The sequence below is a fragment of the Lactuca saligna genome, chromosome 8 (genome assembly GCF_052625555.1).
Source record: "Lactuca saligna cultivar CGN05327 chromosome 8, ASM5262555v1, whole genome shotgun sequence".
NCBI classification, from domain to species: Eukaryota; Viridiplantae; Streptophyta; class Magnoliopsida; order Asterales; family Asteraceae; genus Lactuca; species Lactuca saligna.
The window spans coordinates 91,136,756-91,163,919 of NC_136424.1; the positions used below are offsets into that span (position 1 = coordinate 91,136,756).

At 38.4% G+C, this 27,164-nt stretch overlaps 1 protein-coding gene across 1 annotated transcript; it reads left to right on the forward strand.

Annotated features, from left to right (window-relative positions):
* The first annotated feature begins 538 nt into the window (after window positions 1-538).
* Window positions 539-2,249, forward strand: LOC145013189 (dof zinc finger protein DOF3.6-like). Its single transcript, XM_078971995.1, has 2 exons — window positions 539-791; window positions 1,017-2,249. Exons 1-2 carry the CDS (start codon window positions 738-740, stop codon window positions 1,920-1,922), a joined length of 960 nt encoding a protein of 319 aa, XP_078828121.1. The 5' UTR covers window positions 539-737; the 3' UTR covers window positions 1,923-2,249.
* The last annotated feature ends 24,915 nt before the right edge of the window (window positions 2,250-27,164 follow it).

Here is a 27,164-nt window from a genome sequence, read left to right on the forward strand (position 1 = left end):
GTAAAATAAATTTTAAAAAAAAATGTTAAGAAAAAACTAATAGCATTTATAAAACTTAAACGTAAATAAGAGTTTCCATACTAGGTTATATCTGTAACATAATTAAATACTCATAGTTTATTATAACGACTATCACAAATCAAGAGGGAACTCTTATGTAAAAGGTCGATCCCACCACCCCACTACAACGGTAGACATCTCCCGTAGAAGTGATATTGCTTATGCATATAGAAACAAATCTATCACAATCACACACCCTTTCTCTCTCTCTCTCTCTCTCTCTAGATTTCTCTCTCTCTCACAAACACATTCTTGCATGCACATATAGATGCACATTATGTACATAAAAGCAAGGAAGGGGTCATTCTCTTTAAAATTTTACCTGAACACTAGATGCAGTATATCACAGTGTCTCCGAGAAAGCTTCGTGGCTAAGAAACTTCCACCACTGACTCTTACGAACCCTAATTATTATAATATTTACAAAAAGAGAGATGCAATATTTAAATTCATTAAAAAAATAAAAAGAAATCAAGAATGTTATGCAAATCAAAAGCCTCCTTCTACACCTCTTCATCATCTTCTCCTTTATCTTTCATTCCTTCTCTCTCTACTCTCTCTCTCTCTCTCTCTCTCTCTCTCTCTCTCTCTCTAGAGTTCTCTTGTTTCTGATTCCATGTATTTCAAAAAAACCCTTGAAACTTTCTAAAAGAGAATAAAGAGAAGGAATTTAAACCATGGTTTTCTCGTCTGCTACACCCTTTCTAGATCACCACAATTGGCACCAACAGGTTTGATCTTTAAGCTTCTCTCCTTTGATATGAATTCTTTTTCCATTTCTTTTTTCTTAATTCTTCATCCAATCACAATTAAAAGGAAAAAAGCAAATACGTAAAGAAGATTTTATATACATATGTATATGCTCTTTAAATCTCTCCTTTCTTGAATATACCATCTTAATATATATACATATACCTTCTAGCTAAAAGCTTTGTGTTATTGTGTTCTTGTTTCAGTTGCAACAATCAACCCATCAACAAGGAAGTAGTGGAGGAGGAGAAAACCCTAATTTTCAGTCACCGCTGGCGCCTCCCCAACATGGAGGTTCTGGTGGTGGAGAAGGATCGATTAGACCAGGATCTATGGTGGATCGAGCCAGACTAGCGAAGCTACCCATGCCTGAGCCGGGCTTGAACTGCCCTCGTTGTGATTCCACGAACACCAAATTTTGTTACTTCAACAACTACAGCCTCACGCAGCCTCGACACTTTTGCAAGACGTGCAGGCGTTATTGGACACGAGGTGGTGCTCTAAGGAATGTTCCGGTTGGTGGAGGGTGTAGGAGGAACAAAAGAAGTAACAAAAGCAGCAGAAGGTCAAAATCTCCATCCCAAAAGGTGGCTAAATCCATGAACGGGAGTCCATCAAGGTATAGCATCGGACACATAGCAACAAGTAATCAGCATCCACATCCATCTTCACTTCAATTACCCTTCATGAGCTCATTTGGAGGTAGTGCTGGTAATATTACATCAAATATTGATGGACTTCATCCTCAAAATGGAATGGGTAATTTCCAATTCGGATCTGATGGAAATAATTTCAGTAACATTTTATCAATTGGAAGTGGTGAGAGTTGGAGATTGCCATTCTTGGCAGGATTTGAGGCACCTAATAATAATACCAACTTATTTCACTATCAAAGTGAAGGTGGAGTTGCAGCACCAGCAGCATCTTCGATGATCGAGAACCCTCATGCAGATCCTCCAGTGAAAGTCGAAGAAACCCGAGGTCTGAATTTATCGAGGCAAGTTCTGGGTATTTCAGAAAATGCCAATCAACAACCATGGTCTGGGAGTAATACATGGGCTGAATTTTCTGGCGTCAATACTTCGTCTACTCCTACAACACATTTCATATGATCTTTTTACTTTGGAGGAATTTCTTTCATCTAAGCGTTCAACTGAGTTAACTTGGACTCCGAAATCCAAGATAAGCAAGAATGTCATGTGGTCTCACTCAATATCGGTTACTACTGAAGAACAAGAACTGAAGGACAAAAAATGGTAGGTTTACTATATGCTATTCAAATTGAATGTCATGGTAAGTAGTGTGTTGTGCTTTTAATTAAACTAATGTGTTTGAGAGTTCAATTACTTGTACTTCATGTCTAATGTTTTTACTAAATTTGTGTCGAAGTGTGTGGTACTTTTTCATTGTGTTATGAACGATAATGTTTTTTAGTTAAATCTTTCTACTGCAATAATCTCTTGAACTGGTTTATTATATATATATATATATATATATATATATATATATATATATATATATATATATATATATATATATATATATATATATATTCCCAGTTAGTTCACACAGGTTCACAGTTCACAATGCTATTGAGATCTATAATGTATAGTTTAATGGGAGATCTAGTACTAATTAGCATTCAATTGATCAAACTCTACTACTATAGGATGCCATATTGGCATTCAATTGATATGAAGTTTAATGGTTATTGAACTCTTCAATGGAAAAAAGAAACCTTTTAACTATTAAATATATATTCCATTGAACTCTATTGAGTTTAATGCATTCTAGAAAAATTAATATAGAGTTATATAGTAAGTAAAATAATAATGTATCAATACATTAAACTCTAATAATAATAATAATAATAAGTTTAATGCATTATGAATACCCTAAATTAAATAACCATAATGGCTTCTTCGTTTTAATCCAACTTAGTATCCAATGCGAAATCAATTCCTTTAACTTATTATGCGCTAAGAATAGAATGATTGAGGCCATTTCCTGTCACAAATTTTATTTTCGATGGTAAGAGTATGGAAGCGATGCATGGGCTAAACTTGAGTTTGGGTACCATAAAAATATAAAGACGTGTAGGAAAGTAATTAGTTACTATACTCATATACCAGTTTCCTTTTTATTATTTGTTGTCTCTTAGAACTTTGTTGCAAAGAAATATTGTAAGATGGTTGCATTTAATAATTAAGTCTTCACAATTTATCCAAAATAGTTCGTACTCTTACTTAAAGACATGGTTATTCATTTTTTAACAAAGATTTTATTAAAAAGCTAACAACGATCTAGAAGAATAAAAAACCAAAATTTAGGTAGCTAGTCTAGTATTTCTGTTACAAACAACCATAGAGATTTAGTATTTCTTTTACAAAAAAAAAAAAAAAAAAAAAAAAAAAAAAAAAAAAAAAAAAAAAAAAAATCTGAACTAAACTAATTATGGTAACATATTTTTCATTTATATATAGGCTACAAAGAATATCTGATTTGCTAATAAACATAGATTCGAAGATTCTTCACGAAATCCAATAAAATGCAGCTCGAACTTTCTTTTGCCATTACTAAAAGATAGAACGGAATGCATAAAATCATCAACGTAGCACAATTCCCCTTCTTTACATGTTCTTCCTGACAGTATTATTCTTCTTCAGTCATAAGTTTGCTTTGCAGCTTCGTGACAGTATTATTTCTTCGTCAGTCTCTTCTTTACATGTTCTTCCTGACAGTTTATTTCTTTCTTCTTGCTTTTGATGTCAAAGCTTTAGGGTTCTTTTGGCTTAAAAATAGAGCTAGGTGGGGAGATCCTTATCTTGGGACTCATGGGTTGATAACTCAATTTAGTGTAGCTTGTAATTCCAGCTTGTGATGTTTTAATTATAATAAAGCCTTAATTGCTGTAAAAAAAAAAAGGTAAAAAGTATTTGCGTTGCAGCAAAAGGTTCCAGATCCCTGGTCACTCGTCTATATAACGTATGGGAAGAAAGTAGCATGCATGGTGCAGTGAAGGTATATTATATGATAAGTTATATATTTGATCATTAAGTTAAATAACTATACGCGTCTCTCATATTTAATTTCTTATATTGCATACTTCCTTTTTGTGTTAGTTCATCATGATACATACATAGATATACAAATGTTGTAATTATCTTTTTAGTTGGAGGTAATGATTTACCAAGGGAAATTGGACGCTATATTTTCTCGCGTTACGTAATGTTTATTTTATTTATTTATTTTTCTAACGGTGGAACTTTATTAAAAGCCAAAAAGAAGCTGGAATTACAAGCTCCAATAAATTGGGGTATCAACCTATACCCATGAGTCCCAAACAAAGATCTCCCCACTTAAGTCTATTTTTAAGCCAAAAAAAAAAACTTAAAGCTTTGACAGTAAAAGCAATAAAATATGAGTTTTTGACTTTTCTATTAAAGATCACAGCAATCCATTTACGTCCATATATGAAGGCCATAGAGACCACGTCAACGACATCTTTCTTTCTACTGTCTTGATTGTGGATTGAGTTAGCTCTCGTCTTTTTGTGGATTGAGTTAACTCGAAACATTTTGTGCAAATAGTCATTGTCAACCGGAGCATCTTTCCACTAAACTCGTAGAAGAGTGAACAATCTTTAATATATATACGGTCTTCATTCTCCTCAAAAGCGTTACACATCGTATATAACATATTTAATAATACTTATTAAAAACGGTAATAACGATAAAGAATACTTACCTGAATTTTAAGAAAATATGTTAGAACCTTTTGTGGATATTTTTAGCAACTTTTGTAGTCCCAATATGTAATATATTCAATCTAATAAGAAGGTTTGTTGGAATATGAATGTAATAATTAAAAAGTTGGAATATGGCAGCAATCAAGAGAATGTTGTACGTAGCAGTACTTCTTTAAAAACATCAATTATTGCCACTCAAAACCATGCAAATATGAAAACCCTAACTTCTGTGTGTTCTATAATTGAGAGACATGATTGTGGACTAGAACTAGTAATAGGAAGTATTATTGAACAATTATGATATAAAAAGAACATATATGATTTTTGAGGGCCTCATATCCCTCTCTTTCTTTTATATATATATATATATATATATATATATATATATATATATATATATATATATATATATATATATATATATATATATATATATCACCTTTGAATTTTGATCCCATTGAATATTTTTATTTTATATTTCTTTTCCTTTAGACAAATTAATTTTTACGTCAACCTCAAGTAATAGTATTTTTGGGTTTTAACAATTATTCTATGGATGTCAAAAGGTCTCGTGATATCACATTTTCGTGGGAACTCCGTTCCGTTTGGAGGAATATTTTTTTTTTAAAACTCAAGGATAGGAACGAGGGCAAGGTCAACCCCTGTTTTAATTTCAGGGGCGAGGGCGAGGGTAGGAATTCCATCACAAAACCCCTATGGAGACTCCGTTAATAAATTACACATATATTTACATATATTAATTATATAAATATCATAAAAAATAACATGATTTTTAGCTTTGAGAATTCATCATAAGGCATATTTTTAAGTTGTTAGTATAATGTTTTTAAGATGTCATAACTTTTTTATTTTTAACATGTAAAATTCTAGTATAAATAATTATTTGTTACTTAAAACATAGGTTCTTTTTAGCCTAAATAACAATTTTTTTAGCCAAAAAAAAACAGTCTGAAATCAATCGGGGGCGGGGGTAATAAAAGGGATTCGGGGCGGAGGTGGGACTAGGAAGACTGAACATTTTGGGGTGGAGCGGCGACAGGGAAACCGGGAAATTTAGGGGAGAGGGCGGGGGATGCACTCCCCTTCCCGTTTGCCGCCGTTGACATCGCTAAATTATTCTATGGATTTTACCTTTTATTAATTCATGTCATAATCTTTAAATAATTATTATTTATAATAAAAATATATAGATTAACCATTTTCTTGTTTTGTTTTTATATTTTTTTAGTCTTGTATTAACACTACAAGAAATATCGGTATTAGCAGCGACACTTTTAGCGGCGACACCGACTATTAGCGGTGAATTGTAATTGACGAGTTACATGTCGCTGCTAATACTTGGTGTCGCCGCTAATGATGTTACAGTGTCGATCCGCATCAAATCAACAATGTCCGTTCGATCTGCTTTTCATCCAACGGTGGGAAATGAGGAAAAAAGGCGTTGTGTTTTCCCTCCAGGGGTGTCGCCACTAATAACCTATTGTCGCCACTAAAACCCTAGTATCACCGCTAATACTCGTCGCAGATAACCCCCCCCCCCACCCACCCACCCAACTGCGTCACTTTCCTGTTCGTTCTGCTTCCTTTCACTCCTCAAACGATTACCGGCGACTGCACCTCCGACGACGACCTCATTTGCGCCACAGGACTCGTCTCCGGCAGCCATTACCACCGGCCACCAATGAAGCTCTATTATTACCGGCGACCACACTCATTTCTGACGACAAAAGTTCGATTTAAGGTCCGATTTCTTCCTTATTTTCTATTCAACTTCTGTTTTGGAGTTTTCTTTACTGGTTTTAAGTGTTTAATTTAATCTTTTTTGAACCCTTGTCAGAAAATCTACTTCTACCGAATCTGTTGCCGGAATTGTTGCTGGAAAACTAGATTTCTTACTGGAAAATCGCTAAATTACACTAGCATAGGTTCTTTTTCATGACTTTTGAAATTATATATTTGATTTGTATGTTTCTGTATGTTAATTGTATGGTTAGTATTTGAAATTTGGAATGAATTGTCGTCGGAATTGTGTTAGTGTGTTCTTTGTATGTTTTTGTGTGTTATTTGTATGGTTATTATTTGGAATTAGGTTGCTATAATAGAAAAATAAGTATGATGCTTTAATGAATATGTGTATGAAAATGTTTATATGTATTTGTATGTATAGTGTGTGTATTTATGTATGTAATGTGTGAAAAACAAAGTGTGTGTATATTACAAAGAGTAATTTTCAAATCAAATTTAGTATTTACGTGGTATTTTAGTTTTAAAATTATTCATAATCATAAATTGTTTTGTAACTAACTTTTATTCATATTGTATTTCTATATTAAATATAGTTATAAGAAATATAGTTATTTATAATCATAAATTGTTTTGTAACTAACTTTTATTCATATTGTATTTTTATATTGTACATCTATTAATTTTACAGGCTACAAATGAGGTTTACGTGGGCGATATTCTTTGTTATGGTGGTCGATATTATGGGCCTTGGTCACGGAGGTGATGGAGTTGGGGATCCACCATCTCCAGGAGGCTTTGGTCGCGGGCAACATGAACAGGATGGTAAGTTTTATTATGATATATTTATTAGTTATTTTAATTAATTTATTATAAGTTATCATGACTAATATTTTTAATTTGATTTTTTTTTCAGTCGAGCTTCCAAAGAAAAGAAGGGGTTTGTTAAAGAATATAGAGCTGGGAAAGTGGATTAAGGGCAAACAAGGGAAAGACTGTGGATTTGAATTTTGATAGGGAGATCACATATTCCCCTGTCGGGAAGCCTACCAATTGGTCCACACATGAAATTGGGAGATATTTGTGGAACAACGTCCCTTTAAATGTATCTGATTGGGACAATGTTTTCCTCACGTTAAGGAATGCAACAGTTGTGCATCTAAAGGTAACTTGAATAATATTTTAAGTTTCGTTGTGATTGTTATTTAATTAACTAACTTTTTTGTATTTGTAGAATAAGTTTGATTTGGATAAGGTTAACTTGGATCCGGAGCTTGCACAATTGTTGTAGAGCATTTATTCGAGTCTTGCAAAAGTTTACAGAGTCCGAAAAAGTAAAACTCATTCTTATTTTAAGGATATCGGGGGGCCTGTAGATATCCCAATGGCACTAAACAACCCCCCCCCCCCTAATGGTATGTCACCAGAAAATTGGGAGAAGGCAGTCGAACATTTTCAATCGCCCGAATTTTTAACTCGTTTGGCGTCAAACAAAGAAGTCCATGCAAAACAATTAGTTGTAAACAGAGGGGGGTCAAGCTCGTACAGTAATGCATGCTTCAAAAAAGTAAGTTATGATATATTTAAATGTTTATTTAAAGTATAATTAATCTATTTTTTTTATTAAATATGATATCACTCGAATCGAAGCATTCTGTAAGGCTAATTCCAATCGCCAAGGGGTGTTTTATAGTCATGCAGTCGAGCATCAATACATAAGTGGTTAATTTGTATTTTCATATAAGTGTTTATATCGTGAATGGTATTTAGTAATCTATTTTTATGATGTTTATCATTTTTGAAAATACAGAATGCTTTACTTCAGGAGATCAATTAACAAACCCAAGCTTCTTCTTTAGCAACTGGTTGAACGCCAAGGGATACAAGAAAATGTTTTGAAAAAATATTGGGTGTTCAACGCGGACATATTAGAGGCATTGGGCGTAAACCCCCTACCATTGTGTCTATGTACGATCAAGAACAACCGATGACACAAGAACCACCACAATCACAGGTCATTATTTGTTTAAGTTGAAAAGTATAATGCTATAATGCTATAATGATATGTTGGTAGTTTTTGAAAAGTATAATACTATTATGATATATTGGAAATATATTTTGATTTCTTTGTAGATAGAAATGTTGCAGACGATACTGAAGGACCCGACATGTTCTGCGGCATTAGAAGAGTGGTTTCGTTCATTATCACCACCAAATAATGAATGAAATGATGAGAGTGATGGCGATGAGTAAGAATTTTAGGATTTTATGAAATTTTTGTTTAGAAGAATACTTTAATTAGGTTGTATAGACTAATATTTTTTATTGTGGATTAATATTTTATAATTGTTATATTGTTTTTGGTTGTGTATGGGTTAAATATAACTAATTTTATAAAATTGTAGATTTATATTTCATAAAAATGTAACAAAAAAAATGAAATGAGTCTTTTGCATTGACGCTTTTAGCAACGACATATAAGTATTAGCAGCGACGCATTTTTAGCAACGATAGGTAAGTATTAGCGGCTACAAGAAGGACATTAGCGATGAAGCATTAGCGGCGACATATTTGCGCCGACGGCTGTCGCCGCTAATACCCGTATTTCTTGTAGTGTAATCTTCAATTAGTTTTTAGACGGCATGTTATTTCGAGCGACAAAAAAAATTTAATATCTATTTAAGCAGTTAGTAAAAGTATATTTTTAGTTATTTTGGTGGAGCCTAGTCTTTTTTTTATAATTAACATTAAAAAAATATATTAAAAATAAGCGGTTCTGATTATTTTTTACGAAAGACAACTACAATAAATAAACATTATAATTTTCATTTACCATTGTTTTTGTCAAACAAACTCATATTAAAAATTATAGTTTTCATTTGCCTAATTTTTAATCTCTACAATGTTCATTTAACATTGTTTTGAATCACAATTTTCATTTACCAACATTTATTACAATAAACATACTCGTTTTTGCTTAAAGAATGAACGATTACATATATGTTAGTAAAAAATAAGACTCCTATAATTACAAAAAATAATTTACATAATCAATGAATCATACACATAATAATTTATATAAGAAAAAACTTCATAAACGGTCTCTATGTTTTCACGAAATCTAAAGTTTCGTCCCTAAGTTTCAAAAACCTCACTGATGGTCCATGTGGTTTCAAAAATTTTAATATGTAATCCATATGCCTTACTCTGTTACCATTTAGCCCTTAATTTAATTTTTAATATAATATCATAGGGGCAATTTTGTCCTTTCAAAAAACCTCACTGATTAATCACTCAACATGGTAACTTGTCATTGGTTCTTCAGTTTCAACTTCATGATTAATCACTTCCTCTTGAGTTTCAATTCCATGGATAATCACTTCCTCTTGAGTTTCAAGTCCATGATTGATCACTTCCTCTTTAGTTTCAATTTCATGATTCACCACATCAATGTCATTACTTTGTTGGCTAATCGGTGACCTTACATATGGCACAATAGTATTGAGTAACCAAGCTCTCTACTACATAATCTCGCTTCTTTCCAACGAGGATTCTTTCTATTCATTTCAAGTGACACACTCTCAGGTTCCAACTCCTCAATAAAAACTTTAAAAGGAGACGTAAAATAACTAGGTACCCTAATCTGACCATTTTCAATATACACCCTTATAAGTCTGTGTTTAGGGACATACGACACCATTTTAAGTACATCTTAGCCATTACCTAACGGCATTAAGCCTTAGTGTAAGGGGTATTCAGGGATACAAAAATGATAGTAAAGGGTTTTCTTAGTTTTGTACCCTAATTCTCAAACCATGTCATCAAGCTCATTAATTGAAAATAAATCAGTGTCAACATCATCTATGTATGCTACATTGCCATCAATGTATTTCCTTCCATGTTCCTTGGTGAAGATACCACTGTGGTGTATCTTCAACGTGAAATAGTTGTAATTGATGGGTTTTATACAAACAATCTTATGTGTGCATACAATCCTAATTTGGATCTATGTTTTCTCAATTAGACATAAAAGAACACAAAAGAAAACCCTAGAACGCATCTAAAGTTTTCGAAATACACAAATAAAATATTAGAATACATACATTTGTTGTTATATAGTAATAACAACTACTTTCTTACATTCATTTTGTAACATCCCGTAATAGCAAGAGTAGAGTTGAAGGATTAAAAGTGTAAATTTTGAAGGGCAACTCGACGAGTCCATGGATGGACTCTGCGAGTAGAGTCGCGACTTTGGTCGCGAGTCAAGTGGCCTACTCGGCGAGTCCAAAGATGGACTCGGCGAGTAGGTGCTGAGTGGAGAAAACCCTAAATCCGGGGAATGAGCCCTATTTAAAGAACATCACACCCTCTCCCCAGCCTCTTTGATCCCCCTTGAAGTCCAGAAACCCTAGGAAGCGTGATTGTGGAAGATTGGAGTACATTTAGAGCTTGGGGAGGTGTTTGTTGAAGAAATCTTGAAGGAGAAGAGGCTTGGATCAAAGGGCTTTGCTTGGATTCGAGTTTTATTGCAGTTGGGGCATTCTTTTGAGGTAATATCTCGTTCTTGGGCTATGTTCTTCTAGATTCTTCATTTTTGGGTTGTGTGGGAAAGTTAGATTTGTGGCATCTTGAGTTTGAAGGATAGATCTGAGGTTGCTACCTCAGATCTGAGGTGGGGAAGGTCTTAAGAGCATTAAAGTCCCTGTTCTTGTGTTGTTGATGGAGCTATCTTGTCCCAAACCCCAAACCCTAAAGTAAAAAGGCCTAGATCTCTTTGGATTCACGTAAAGTTTGCCACTTTACGTGATGGATGGGTTGTAGGAGGCTAGATCTATGTTTTGGATCAACTGCATGGCCTGGAATGCTTCTGTATGGATTCAGACTGGTGGTACTCGGCGAGTCACATGGGTGGACTCGACGAGTTGCTTGAAGATGAGCTGGAACTCGACGAGTTGGATGAACAACTCGGCGAGTCTGTTCTTGGAATCAGCGAGTCTTGTCGAAGAGTCCCAATATTTTTTGGTTGAGTCGAGAATCGGTGAGTCAAGGGATGACTCGGTGAGTTGGGTGCGAGTGGACTCAGAATTGTTGGACTCGGCGAGTTAGGTCGCGGATTGAGGAGAGTTCTGAGCTTAGGGACTCGACGAGTCATCGGGTTGACTCGGCGAGTAGAGTCAGTCAGGGGTTGACTTTAACTTTGTCCAAAGGTTGACCATTTGTCTTCTAGGGGTATTTTGGTAATTAAGGGTATTATTGAGTTGAGTGTTTTGGTGTTCAGTGGAGGAGTTCGTGTCGGAGTTCGGAGCAGCGGGATCTTATCCTTTCAGCCGGCAGTTTCGAGGTGAGTTATCCTCACTATATCAATAGGGTCTAAGGCACCAAGGCCGGCCCTTTTATCGGATTGAGATCCGGGTATCTGTTGTTATGTTATTGCTTTGATATGTTGCATCCTGGTAGTTAGGATAATATTAGTTAGAGACCTGGTTAAGGTCGGTATCCTGGTATGTATGGTGAGGCTATGCTAGTGACCGGTTAGGTCGGTATCCTGTTAGAGTATGTTGTGATATGTGATCTGCTAGATCGGTTGCCTGAATATGAATTGTTATGTGATTGTATGTTTATGTGCACATGGTTGTTTGGACTGGAGTTGGGTTGAGGCGGGTCCTGCTTCGTGTTGTAGGCCAAGATACCCAGGGCGGACCGGTTATTCCGAAGGCCCAACGAGTGGTACGGATAGGCTGTAGGCCCTACGAGGGCGGACCAGACGTGCCGAGGCTCGGAGAGTGGACCAGGCCGACTGAAGGCCCGAGCGCGGGTGGACCAGTCATACTGTAGACTCAGAGAGTGTACCAGGTGAGTTGAAGGCCCAGTGCGGGCGGACCAACCACACTGTAGACTCGAAGGACATTATTGGACTCAGAGGGTGGACCCGGTGGAATGAAGGCCGGACAAGGCGGACCAGTCCCACAGTAGACCCGTTATGCATGGTTGTTCTGTGAATCGTTATGAGTTAGCATGATATGTGTATGTGTATATGTGGTTGGTATTTTGGGGGTATCTCACTAAGCTTTCGGGCTTACAGTTGTGGTTTAATGTTTTTCAGGTTCTTCAGGAGACCGTGGCAAGGCAAAGGCGTGATCGTACCGCTCCTCATGATTTTGTAGCAATGTGATTCTGGGAATACTCTAAATGATTTTGTATTGAAAACCTTTTTGTAATAATTTAATGGAATCGGGTTGTTTTTGAAAAATTTAAATTGGTTGGATTTTTCGGTCGTTATAAGTTGGTATCAGAGCCTTGGTTTGAGTGAATTGGAGGAACACTCGTGTGACTCCAATCTCAAATCGAGGAGGGTTTTCAAAAGAGAATTTAAAATAGTTTTCAAAATAAGTAAAGGAGGACGCGGAGGTACGATCAGCCGGAGCCAGTAAGTAACCCCAAAATACCATACATGATATTTGTTTTATTGAGCTTTGATAGAACAGCATGCTAGAGTTAGGCTAGGGATCTTCAGGATTTCATGATGTGTTGCCTGATTTATGATGCCTGCTAGCCTAGGGTTTCCTTGTGAGAGATTTCTAGTGTTCCTCTAGTAGTGAGGATAGAGCGTTGTTATGTGTGTTTTCTCTAGGGTGTTGTGGTAGTACTTCATACAAATATGGGTAGGTTTGGAAGGTATTATGGGCCCGTACTACTGAATGCACACGACCCATACGCGTATCAAGGAAACCATGACCTCTAGGGTTGGGTTGAGAGTTGGTTCCCGGGATAGTGGGAAGTGTCTGAGATTTTGGTGTTTTATTTTCAGTATGGAGATTTCAGGGCATGCTGGGAGTGGATCCGGGTCAGGAGAGGGAGTTCCGGGCGGGTCCGTACCGCCCGAGGTTGTCGGTCAGATGAGTACGCGCGAGTTGGATGCGAGGATTCGTGAGATCCTGCATGATGAGGTTGTTGCATTGTTTCGGGCCGAGCTGTCAGAACTGTTTGGGTCGATCAAGACCGCCATGGTGGAGTATTTTGATGAGCGCTATGCGGCTCTCACGGAGACGACTGCCACGGCAGCTACAGCGGCTGTAGCAGCGGCAGAGGGAGGAGCTAGTAGAGGTTTTCAGTATCGGGACTTCAATAATACAAAGCCTCCCACCTTTGATGGAGTTCAGGATCCGATCGTTGCTATGATATGGTTATCAGATGTGGAGGGATGTTTCTTCACGTGTTCATGCCCTGCTGATCAGAGGGTGAGGTGCGCTCTGAACCTGTTAAGGCTCGGGGCAAAGGATTGGTGGAGATTGACCACGGGGTCATACTCGGATGCGCAGAGGGCTGCGATTTCATGGGATCAGTTCAGAGAGATGTTTAGCACTCGTTATGTTCCGCAGGTCGAGAGGGAGAGGTTGGCTCAAGAGTTCCTTGAGCTGAAACAGGATTCGGAGTCGGTGACGGAAATCACCAAGATGTTTACTGAGAGGGCAATGTTTTGCCCTGAGTTCGCTTCGGAGCAGGCTCAGATGTCCCGATATCTGAGTATGCTAAAGAGAGACATCAGACAGTTTGTGTCCGCGCAGAGGTGTGAGACCTTGTTGGAGTTACAGGAGGCCGCCAGGCGGCGTGAGTTAGAGATTGAGTTGCAGTTGTGTGAGCTGAGGCAAGCTCCGGTTCAGTCGCAGCCGGCGACGAAATGGTCTAAGACCGTTGATTCCAGGAGGGGAGATCAGGGTAGCCATGTTTGTGGAAAGTGTGGGAGGGGTCACGCCAGAGTTTGTCGGTCCGGTGGTACATGCCGCAAGTGCGGAAAGGAGGGACACTATGCGAGGGATTGTCGACAGTCAGTTCCGGTTCGAGATTTGAGGATATGTTATCATTGTCATCAAGTTGGACACTTGAGGGTCAAATGTCCATAGCTTGCTACAGGACCGGTGCAGGCTCCAGCACCGGCCACGTTGAGGATCACAGGTGGAGGTCAAGGTGGAGCGGAGCCCCCAAGGGCTTAGGGTCGTGCTTTTCAGCTTGCAGCGGAGGAGGTTAGTGCAGTGCCGGATGCAGCTACGGGTATGTTTCTTTCTTGTTGACTTGTTTATTTTGATTATTGTGGAGTATCGTTTATCTGTTAGTCTCGTTGGGTGGTTTTCGTTTTGGTATCCCTTGTTCCTTGAGGATTTGGCATGGGTATGGGTTAGTATTTCGGGTTTTCGCTGGTTATCTTTTGTGAGGATTATTGGTGGATGCGGTGTTGGTTTGAATGTCGGGTAGCATCTGCAGTCTGAGGAATGGATATTTGAAGAGTGGGTTCCTTTCGAGCGGGATGATCAGTGTGGAAATGTGTTTTTGCGAAGGTTGCTGGTGTTAGTGGGAATCAGTCTGAATGTAAGTGTTGGGTTTTGTGCAAGGTTATTTTGGGAGGTCGGTAATAGCGACCGGTGGTTGGTAGTCAGTGCCCTAAGTGGGGGAGAATTGGAGAATTCTCCGGAGGATCGACGAGTATGAAGGTTGTCTACCTGCATGGGATTCAGTAGTGTCTCGGTCAGCCAAGGGCATTGGTTGGTATGAGTAAATGGCAGGCGTGCGGGGCGGGATACGGACCAAGAGATTGTTTGTGCAGGGCCTGGGAGCAGGCCGGGATCGAGTATGTATGATAGAGATAGAGTTCGGAAACCCTAGGGGGCTAGAACAGTGTGCTTGGGAGGATTTCCCGGAGAGGTGACTCGGAATGTTGATTGCTAGTTGAGCGGTCCGGATAGACTGAAGGCCAAGGGGCGTACCAGTCAGGCCGAAGGCTCGGTGAACGGTCCAACTAGACTGAAGGCCTTGGAGGGCGGTCCAGGTCTGCTGAAGGTTATGAGAGTGGTCCAGTTGGCTGAAAGCCTGGTGAGGCAGTCCAGTCATGCTGAAGACTCTGTGGGTGTCGTTAGATTGGTGTGAGGTAATGAATTGAGTATGCTACGATGTGTTAGCATCAAAAGGTCTGGCCTCGGGTATTGATCTTGATTGGTGGAGATGGTGCATGGACTCGAGAGTCCTTGCGAGCAGATTCAGGGCATGTGTGTTGCATGGATAGCGGTTATGCTATAAAGGGGTGGTGCAGCATTGGGTGAGCACCGTGGCACTTGTCATGGTGACAAGGCAGCCAAGTGGATTTCCTTGGTAAGGAAAGAGGAAGAGAGGAGTGCAGCTCCGAGAGAAAGAGTAAATTCGCGGAAGTGGAAGCGGCAGTGTAGAGTTATGATCGGAGTGGTCTGACGGTGGTCATTGAGCAACGTGTGCGGCGGCGGAATGGGATGACATCATGAGGGGATGTCTGCTGAGGTCGCAGAAGGAAATTCCGAGGTTGTAAAGTCAAGAGGCTCGTAAGGGATGCAGGTATGGAGTTTTGGATTCCCAGCTTGTTTTCGGTGAAGGAATTGTGTAGCAGTGGTTCATCCTGAGGGATGTTTTGAAGGTCGTCACTGTGATGGGTTTTCCTAACCCGAGGGTGCTAGAGCTAGTTCAGCATATGCATGCGATTGCATGAAGAGAACTCATGGGAGTTGCTCTGAAGAGTGTGTCTTCTGTCAGTATGGGATGGATAGAGTGGGATTCGGATCAGGGATCCGGTGGTTCATGGTTTTCTAGCTCATATGGGTTGAGTGATTGTTGAGAATTGGAGCAGTAATGCATCATGGGAAGTATTTAGTTGTTGATTACGATTATCAGAGAGTACAACCGGTGCCCGGTTTGAGACGGTGGTCAGGACACCGCTAGGAAAGAGAAAACGAGTTTGAGTTTCGATGGGTATGCCTTGGGGGACTCGGTCGAGTTGCGGCCAGGTGGCGTGTCGTGGGAGTATTTTTGGAGTTCAGTTGCCGTAGACTTCGAGGACGAAGCCTAATTTAAGAGGGGGAGAATTGTAACATCCCGAAATAGCAAGAGTAGAGTTGAAGGATTAAAAGTGTAAATTTTGAAGGCCAACTCGGCGAGTCCATGGATGGACTCGGCGAGTAGGGTCGCGACTTTGGTCGCGAGTCAAGTGGCCTACTCGGCGAGTCCAAAGATGGACTCGACAATTAGGTGCTGAGTGGAGAAAACCCTAAATCCGGGGAATGAGCCCTATTTAAAGAACATCACACCCTCTCCCCAGCCTCTTGGATCCCCCTTGAAGTCCAGAAACCCTAGGAAGCGTGATTGTGGAAGATTGGAGTGCATTTGGAGCTTGGGGAGGTGTTTGTTGAAAAAATCTTGAAGGAGAAGAGGCTTGGATCAAAGGGCTTTGCTTGGATTCGAGTTTTATTGCAGTTGGGGTATTCTTTTGAGGTAATATCTCGTTCTTGGGTTGTGTTCTTCTAGATTCTTCATTTTTGGGTTGTGTGGGAAAGTTAGATTTGTGGCATCTTGAGTTTGAAGAATAGATCTGAGGTTGCTACCTCAGATCTGAGGTGGGGAAGGTCTTCAGAGCATTAAAGTCCCTGTTCTTGTGTCGTTGATGGAGCTATCTTGTCCCAAACCCCAAACCCTAAAGTAAAAAGGCCTAGATCTCTTTGGATTCACGTAAAGTTTGCCACTTTACGTGATGGATGGGTTGTAGGAGGCTAGATCTATGTTTTGGATCAATTGCATGGCCTGGAATGCTTCTGTATGGATTTAGAACGGTGGTACTCGGCGAGTCACATGGGTGGACTCGACGAGTTGCTTGAAGATGAGCTAGAACTCGACGAGTTGGATGAACAACTTGGCGAGTAGGTTGAAGATAGCCTTAGACTCGGCGAGTCTGTTCTTGGACTCGGCGAGTCTTGTCGAAGAGTCCTAATATTTTCTGGTTGAGTCGAGAATCGGTGAGTCAAGGGATGACTCGGTGAGTTGGGTGCGAGTGGACTCATAATTGTTGGACTCGGCGAGTCTCGGGGTGACTCAGCGAGTTAGGTCACGGATTGAGGGGAGTTCTGAGCTTAGGGACTCAATGATTCATCGGGTTGACTCGGCGAGTAGAGTCAGTTAGGGGTTGACTTTGACTTTGTCCAAAGGTTGACCATTTGTCTTCCAGGGGTATTTTGGTAATTAAGGGTATTATTGAGTTGAGTGTTTTGGTGTTCAGTGGAGGAGTTCGTGTCGGAGTTCGGAGCAGCAGGATCTTATCCTTTCAGCCGGCAGTTTCGAGGTGAGTTATCCTCACTATATCAACAGGGTCTAAGGCACCAAGGCCGACCCTTTTATCGGATTGAGATCCGGGTATCTGTTGTTATGTTATTGCTTTGATATGTTGCATCCTGGTAGTTAGGATAATATTAGTTAGAGACCTGGTTAAGGTCGGTATCCTGGTATGTATGGTGAGGCTATGCTAGTGACCGGTTAGGTCGGTATCCTGTTAGAGTATGTTGTGATATGTGATCTGCTAGAGCGGTTGCCTGAATATGAATTGTTATGTGATTGTATGTTTATGTGCACATGGTTGTTTGGACTGGATTTGGGTTGAGGCGGATCCTGCTTCATGCTGTAGGCCAAGATACCCAGGGCGGACCTGTTATTCCGAAGGCCCAACGAGCGGTCCGGATAGGCTGTAGGCCCCACGACCAGACGTGCCGAGGCTCGGAGAGTGGACCAGGCCGACTGAAGGCCCGAGCGCGGGTGGACCAGTCATACTGTAGACTCAGAGAGTGTACCAGGTGAGTTGAAGGCCCAGTGCGGGCGGACCAACCACACTGTAGACTCGAAGGACATTATTGGACTCAGAGGGTGGACCCGGTGGAATGAAGGCCGGACAAGGCGGACCAGTCCCACAGTAGACCCGTTATGCATGGTTGTTCTGTTAATCGTTATGAGTTAGCATGATATGTGTATGAGTATATGTGGTTGGTATTTTGGGGGTATCTCACTAAGCTTTCGGGCTTACAGTTGTGGTTTAATGTTTTTCAGGTTCTTCAGGAGACCGTGGCAAGGCAAAGGCGTGATCGTACCGCTCCTCATGATTTTGTAGTAATGTGATTTTGGGAATACTCTAAATGATTTTGTATTGAAAACCTTTTTGTAATAATTTAATGGAATCGGGTTGTTTTTGAAAAATTTAAATTGGTTGGATTTTTCGGTCGTTACACATTTGCTCTTAATAACACGTACCACAACTGTAGTACCTCTAATGACTCACAAACACACTAGATGAAAGGATGAATATGAGAGAGAGGAGAGAGGGTGGCTTTCTATAGAAATCGGCAATCCTAGGGTTTCTTGAAGGTTGTCGAAAATCTAATGCCTAGGGGTCTTATTTATATTTGAGGCTAGCTAGGGTTTTATGGTGGAAACCCTAATTCCTTAGCTTAGGCTTCAAGCAAGTCCATGGACCTCCTTATCCTAAGCCTTTGCACGAAAACTCCTAGATCCTTCTTGGGATTTTCGGCCATGCTTAATAAGAGTGATCCAATGGACCAAAGCCTCAACTATCAAATAATTATAAAACAGCCCCTGCACTTTTAATTAGTTCCTTTAATCCCAAAATTAATTCCAAATTAATTTCTGATTAAATATTAATTAATAATATAATTTCTAATTAATATATTATTCTTATAAAATATTAATAAATCATATTTATGCCCCAATTAATTATTCTTAATAAGAAATCATCCTCTCTCCTCAATAGTCACCATGTCGTGTAACTAGTATGAACGCAACCTAAAAGGACCATGCTACTATCAAATCAAGTACATACCAATTATAGTTATGATCTTAAACACCTAATCCAACAGTGTGCCACTTGGATAAGTCTAATAACTATAATTGTAAGTATGACTTTAGAATCTGATTAGCAATCGTAGCTCTCAAAACCCGCCGTCGAACTCTGACCTGGTCAATAACGCATCCTTTAGATAAGCGATCATATAATCCTCCGTTCTGCAAGATATCATGTGGACAAATACATGGAATAGAGTCATACTCATTGTCCATCAGTTTGTTTCCCGATTTCTGATTTGTTTGTCACAGAACTCAATTTAACACATCAATTTAGTCCTAACTGGGCTCGACACATAAGCCAACACAAAATCATCGAGGGTCCCAAGATATCGCTTTTAATCCTCTTACAATAAAAGGAATAGATAAAATTTGACTTATATGCTTGTACTATTTTCTCATTAAATCGTACACAACAACACGTTTTCTAACATCAAGTTACGCATGCGTTTATGCATGATCAATGCATAACTAACTTGTAAACAACTCACATATCTCGGTTTAAAGACTATACAATATTATCGTCTCATAATCACTCGTGATAAATTCCATGAAGTGATTCAAATGAGCGTGGGTTTTATCTAATATTCAAATCCTATTTCAGGAGCACTATTGAACGTTGCAACAAACTTTTGTGTTGTCTAAACACTTAGACAATCTACAAGCCAATTGATGACAGTCTAACCTCATAACTTACTTCCAAAGTATGATTGAGTGTGGATAATTGAATAATCCTATTATTCTGGAAGGAAAACATGCAAAAACGAAACACAATATAAACAATTGACAAAAGATAGTAAACTTTCCTCATACATAAATCATCCATTACTTAATCATCAAATGTCAATTACATTTAAATTATTACAAGTTTCCAACTGTCTATCTGATCACTAAAACTAATATCGTGCTTTAGACCAATGCTCCTAGCATGTTGTAAGTGCTTAACCCTGCTCAATCCCTTCGTAAGAGGATCTGTTGGGATCTCCTCAAACGATACCCTCTTGACTACGAGGATTCCTTCTACCCGATGTCTGATGAAGTGGTATTTTCTGTCGATGTGTCTGAATCTACCATGATCCATCGGTTCCTTGGTCAAGGCAACCGCTCCTTCATTATCGCATAAAATCTCTATAGGCTCCTTTATGGCTGGTACAATTCCAAAGTCTCCAATGAAGTTCTTCAACCATATCGCCTCCTTCGATGCTTCTGTTGCTGTTATATACTCTGATTCGCACATTGAATCAGCCATAATCTCCTACTTGGAACTTTTCTAAGTCACTACTCCTCCATTCAGGGTAAATACCCAGCCCGAATGAGAGCAAAAATTATCTCTGTCGGTCTGAAAGCTAACGTCGATATACCCTGTCACTCTTAAGTCTTCACTTCCACCAAGTACGAGGACCCAGTCTTTTCTCCTTCTCATGTACTTAAGAATGTTCTTTACTGCTATCCAGTGAGCCCTACCAGGATTCCCTTAATATCGGCTAACCATGCTCAAAGCAAAAGCCACATCAGGGTGAGTACACGTCATAGCGTACATGATCAAGCCAATGGCGGAAACATATGGAACTCGACTCATCTCCGCTATCTCTGCATCAATACTCGAACTTTGAGTCTTACTCAACTTGGTATTGCTCTGGATTGGTAACTCCCCTTTATTGGAATTCACCATGTTGAAACGTTTCAAATACTTTATCCAAGTAAATACTTTGACTAAGTCCTATTAGTCTTTTACTCCTATTTCTCAAGATCCTTATCCCTAGAATATAGGCAGCCTCTCCTAGATCCTTCATAGCAAAACACTTCCCAATCTAGGACTTAACCTCCTACAAGGTCGGGATGTCATTTCCTATGAGTAGTATGTCATCAAAATACAAAACTATAAAGCTAATTGTAGTCCCACTAGCCTTGACATACACAAGACTCATCCTCACTTCTAGAGAAACCAAACTCCTTGACTTTCTCGTCAAAGCAAAGATTCCATCTGCGAGATGCTTGCTTTAATCCATAAATGGATTTCTCAAGCTTGCATACTCTATTGGGGTATTTAGAATCTACAAAACCTTCTGGATGACACATGTAAACATCTTCATCTAGTTTCCCATTTAGGAAAGCAGTTTTGACATCCGTCTGCCAAATTTCATAATCATGAAATGTAGAGATAGCTAACATAACCCTAATAAACTTGATGTTGGCCACTAGTGAGAAGGTCTCATCATAGTGAACCCTCAGGGTTTGAGTATAGCCATTCGCAACCAGCCGTGCCTTGAATGTATGCACCTTACCATCTATGTTGGTCTTCTTCTTGAAGATCCACTTGCACCCAACTGTCTTTCGACCTGGTACATTGTCAACCAAGTTCCAAACTAGATTGTCATGTATGGATTGGATCTCGCTGTCCATTGCATCTTTCCATTTTGTACACTCGGGGCACGACGTAGCTTCCTTGTAGTTAGTAGGCTCATCGAAATTTACCAGTGTACTATCACTGATAAACGTATCACCCACCGTAGTAATATGAACACCATAAAACTCTGGTGCTTTTCTAACTCGATAGGAATGTCTTAGAGGTAATGGCTCACCAATCGGTTCAAAAGGAATCTCTTCCTCAGGTTGAGGGCTAGTGTGAAAGGTTCCTTCATTGGTTGACTCTTGAAGTTCTTCAAGATTAATGTGCCTCCCGTTGTCCTCTTGGCATATGATTTCTCTCTCGCGAAAGACTCTTCTCCGTGCTATGAAGACCACATTCTCACTAGTTCTGTAGAACAAATATCCAAAGGACTTCTGCAGATAGCCGATGAAAATACAACACTCACTTTAAGGTTCAAGCTTTTCATGAGTCTCTCGTCTTATGAAAGCCTCGCAACCCCAAACCTTGATATGTGCTAACGAGGGAACCTTCCCTATCCACATGTCGTGAGGCGTTTTGGCAACCTTCTTAGCTAGGACTAGATTAAGGATATGGGTGACAGACTCTAAGGCATACCCCTATAATGAGATAGGTAACAAAGCTCGACTCATCATGGAATGAGCCATGTCTAACAAAGTTCGATTGAGCCTCTCAGCCACACCATTAAGTTGTGATGTCCTATGTAGCTTCAATTGTGATACAATTCCATATTCCTTAAGATAGTCGTGGATCGGAACATCTTTATCTTCCTACCCAATTAATTCTCCACTTCTTGCTTAAACTCTTTGAACTTTTCAAAAGTTTATTACTTATGCTTGATTAAGTAGATATACCCGTCTCTGCTATAGTCATCGGTAAAAGTCATGTAGAAGCGATTTGCATCCCTTGTGGTGGATCTAAAGGGCCCACACACATCCGTATGTATGAGATCCAATAACCCCCCACCTCTTTCACAAGAGACAGTGAAGGGTGATTTAGTCATCTTCCCAAGTAAATAAGATTTGCATGTGTCATCCGACCTTAGGTCAAATGACTCCAACACTCCATCCTTTTGGAGTTGGGCTATGCATTTCTTGTTGACATATCTAAGACGATAGTGCCACAAGCATGCCTTTTCTAAACCATTGGATGAATCAATATGCAACACATTATTTCCTAAGTTGTCTACAACCATCATAGTTTCATATATACCATTACAAGGCAATGCTTCAAAATAAAGAATACCATTATAGAAAGCATAAATAGAACCAACTTCATTATCAAATGAAAATATAAAACCTTGTCTATACAAACCATGAAAAGAAATAATATTCATCGTCATTTCTGACAAGTAGCAACAATTATTCAAATCTAATCCTAACCCACTACTAAGAACTAAAGAATAAACTCCAATCTTGGTGATAGGCGACGCTCTCCTATTCCCCATGATCAAGTTAATCTTCCCATGATCCACATTCCTACTGCTACTTAAACCCTACGAAGGTGGGCTTTATCTTCCCGTCATTGATGTCCTGAATTTACCTTGGGCAGCTTCATTTCCAATTCCCTTTGTCGTGACAGTAGAAGCTCTCTGCATCCTTTGGATTAGATGAAGGAGCAGCAGAACCACGTTTGGATCCACTTGTAGAATATCCATCATGAGACTTTCCCTTGTGGCTCTTATAGGGAGCTTTCCTCTTCTTCCCCTTCCCATGTCCAATTGCCAAGACAGGAGAAGCAACAGTAGGAGTTGATGCGAAAACTATGCCTTTCAAGCCAGTTTCAGCAATTCTTAACAACCGTTGAAGTTTGCTCAAGGTCACCTCATGCTTATCCAAATGATAAGTCATCTTTAACTGGTCATAACTATTGGTTTTTATGTATTCTAGCATTCCTATGGTGCACATACTACCCTAATGCTTTGGATCTAACTTTTCTCTAATTATACATGCAATAAACATTTTCCAAATCATGAAGCCTAAACTACCATGCAATGGGATATTTAAATCATAAAACTAGTTAGAATATTACCTTGTATAGTAGCTTGAATGACTTGGCCTCAAGAAAGCTTAGCACCCCAAGTGTGATGCCAAAAATGGATTTAAAAAAACACCAAGAATAATTAGGATGAATATAGAGAGGTTATGGAGACTCTAAAATCAGTTCTTGCTTCTTAGAATGCAAGGAGTAACCGATTTTGAGCTTATATATATATATATATATATATATATATATATATATATATATATATATATATATATTTTATGTGTGTGTGTAGAATATCAAGGGTCATGTGTAACCCTAATCCATACCCATAAGCTTATGATCCACCCATTTGATTAGGATAACCACTTCATGGACTAACCCATAAGCCTATCACAAATCAATCATGGATCATTAGCCCAATCCATATGTATCAATTTAATTAGTCTCTTTTGGTCACTAAATTAATTTTTGATCAATACTAATTAAATAATATGATTCCTCAATCAATATATTATACATATAATATATTAATAAATCATAATTAACTTCTTACTTAAATATCCTTCGTAACATATTGCTTTGATGAATACAACCCAAATGGACCATGCTACTATTAGGTTAAGTACATACCAATTATAGTTATGGGCTTAGACAACTTTTTAAACAGTCTCCCACTTAGATAAGTCTAATAACTGTAAATGCCAATGTAAATTAAAATCCGATTAGCAATTGTAGCTCTCAAAAATCTATTGTCGAACTCTGACACGTCCATCAGATAAGTGATCATATATTCCTCTGATCTATAAGATATCGTGTGGACAAAGACATGGAATTAAAGTCATACTCATTGTCCAACATTTTGTTTCCCGATTTCTGATTTGTTCGACATAGAACTTAATTGAACACATCAATAGAGTTCTGACCGGCCCTAACACATAAGTCAAAACAAAATCATCGAGGGGCCCAAGGTATTTCTTTTAATTCTCTTAGAATAAAAGGAACAGATAAACTTCGACTAATATGCTTGTGCTAACTATTCACTGAATCATACATAATAGCATGTTTTATGACATCGAGTTACGAACGCATTTTCGCACTATTAATGTACAATCAACAAATAATCTCCAACTCATATATCTTGGTTTGAAGATTACACGATATTATTGTCTCACAATCACTCGTGATAAATTCCATGAAGTGATATGTGAGTGTGGGTTTAGTCCAATACTCAAATCTTATTTCAAGAGAACTCATGAATGTTTGTAGCAATGTTTTGCTATGTTTTACACCTTAGACAATCATACAAAAACCCATTCATGACAGTCTTCTTTCATAACCTACTTCCAAAGTATGATCGACTGTGGATAGTTTGAATAATCTTATTATTCTAGAATTCAAAACATGCAAAATGAAACTATAGTAAATAATTGACACAAGATAGTAACTTTACTTATAAATGAAAACACATTTTATTCAATCATCAAATGTTAATTACATTTTAACTATTACAAGTTTCTAAATGTCTATCTAATCACTAAAACTAATATCGTCCTTCAGCCAGATACTACTAGCGTGCTACAAGTGCTTAACCCTACTCAACACGGATCTACTGGATTTTCTTCTGATGATACCCTCTTAACCACGAGGAGACCCTCTTCTACTTGATGTCTTATGAAGTGATATTTTATGTTGATGTGTCATGATCTTATATGATCTTTTGGTTCCTTGTATAAGGCAACCGCACTGTCACTATCACAGGGAATCTCTATGGGCTCTTTATAGTTGGTACAACTCCAAGGTCCCCGGCGACGTTCTTCAACCATATTGCCTCCTTCGACGCTTTACTCGCTGATATATACTCTGATTCTCATGTTGAATAAACTACAATCTCCTGTTCGGAACTTTTCCAAGTTATTGCTCCTCCGTTTAGGGTAAATATCCTACCCGGCTGAGAGCGGAAATTATCTCTATCGGTCTGAAATTTGGCATCATTATACCCTACCACTCTTAAGTCATCACTCCCACCAAGGGTAAGGATCCAATCCTTAGTCCTTCGCAGGTACTTAAGAATGTTCTTTACCATAGTCCAGTGAGCTTTACCACGATTCCCTTGATATCTGCTAACCATGCTCAATGCAAAGGCTACATCAGGGAGAGTACAGGTCATAGCATACATGATCGAACCAACTACAAAAGCATATGATATTCGACTCATTTATACTATTTCAGCAGTAGTACTCGGACTTTGAGTCTTACTCATCCTGGCATTGCTTAGGATAGGTAATTCTCCTATCTTGGAATCTTGCATGTTGAAACGTTTCAACACCTTGTTTAAGTAGGTACTTTGACTAAGTCCTATTAGTCTTTTACTCATGTTTCTCAATATCCTTATCCCTAGAATATAAGCAGCTTCTCCGAGGTCTTTCATAGCAAAACACTTCCCAAGCTAGGATTTAACCTCCTTCCATGTTGGGATGTCATTATTGGATTAGATGTCTAAGCCCATAACTATTATTAGTATGTACTCGACCCGAGAGTAGCATGGTCCATTTGGGTTGCATAACATCAGGAAAATTTGTTAGGATGGACTTTTGAGAATAGGTTATATATGATTTATTAATATGAAATCATATGATTTAAATAGTATTGATCAAGAATTAGTTTGAAATTAATTTAGTGGTCAAAAGAGACTAATTAAATCTATGGGAACTAATTATTCTAATTGGTTATATTTATTTGTGTTGGGCTTATGATCCATATGGGACTAAGTTTATGTATGGATACATAAAGAGTTGGGTCACATGAACCATGGATCATAAAACAGTTTGGGTATGGATTTGGTTTATACCCATGACTCTTGGAATACTACATATAAATATAAGCTCCATAACCTAAAAACGATATACTTCTAGTTCTTGGAGGTGTTTTTGGTGCAAGGAAATTCTCTCTCAAGAGTCACATTTGTCCTAGGTGAGTTGTGATTCCATTTGAGGTGCAACACTTGGGGTACTAAGTTCTTAAAGGCCAAAGTCTTCCTAGCAACATCAACAACATAAAGAGGTATGTCTAAAACTTGTCTTATTATACATATGTTATTTGTATGCTAGTTGTAGTCTTAAAGCTTTGGAAACTATATGCATGTATAATTAGAGAAAACATAGATCCAAAGCTTTTAGGGTTGTATGTGCACTATAGGATGTAGTATACTATAATCCAAAAGTGGTATTAGAGCCTAGGGTTTTTTTCCATCATAAGTGATGCTACTTGTTTTCAAAGCTTGAAAAAAATCGTTTTTTTTTTTTTTTTTTTGGATTCTGCCTAGTCACCACGAGGTGGTGATTGGTCTAGCAGATTTTTGGATTTCTTGGCTTATTTTGGATTTGGATAATTACTATAAAATGTTTTCTTGATAAAAATTCAATTTTATGTTGTGAAAATAATTATCCTCATCCAAATAAAAGATAATTGTCATAGTTTCAAGATTTTATTAGTTTATGTAATATACTAATTTCTTGTAAATAGGTGATATCAATTATCTTGTTATTATGAGTTTAATCTAGATCATGGAAAAACTATTTGATTATTGTGTTAATTGGAATATTTGATCTTAATGGTTTTTATGAACTCCATAACTTGATCTCAAGTTATGGAAAATGAAAAGTTTTTTTCTTTTAAAAGTTAATTAAGATTAATAGGTTATGAAAAAATGAAAGGTCTTATTTTTAATGTCATCATAAAATAGTTTTATGTCTTCCATAACTTGTCATCAAGTTA

Excerpts from the sequence above, each read along its gene's own strand:
- LOC145013189 (XM_078971995.1), top strand. The coding sequence starts at position 738 with ATGGTTTTCTCGTCTGCTACACCCTTTCTAGATCACCACAATTGGCAC. Across the intron at positions 792-1,016 it reads ACCACAATTGGCACCAACAG|TTGCAACAATCAACCCATCA; the intron begins GTTTGATCTTTA and ends TTCTTGTTTCAG.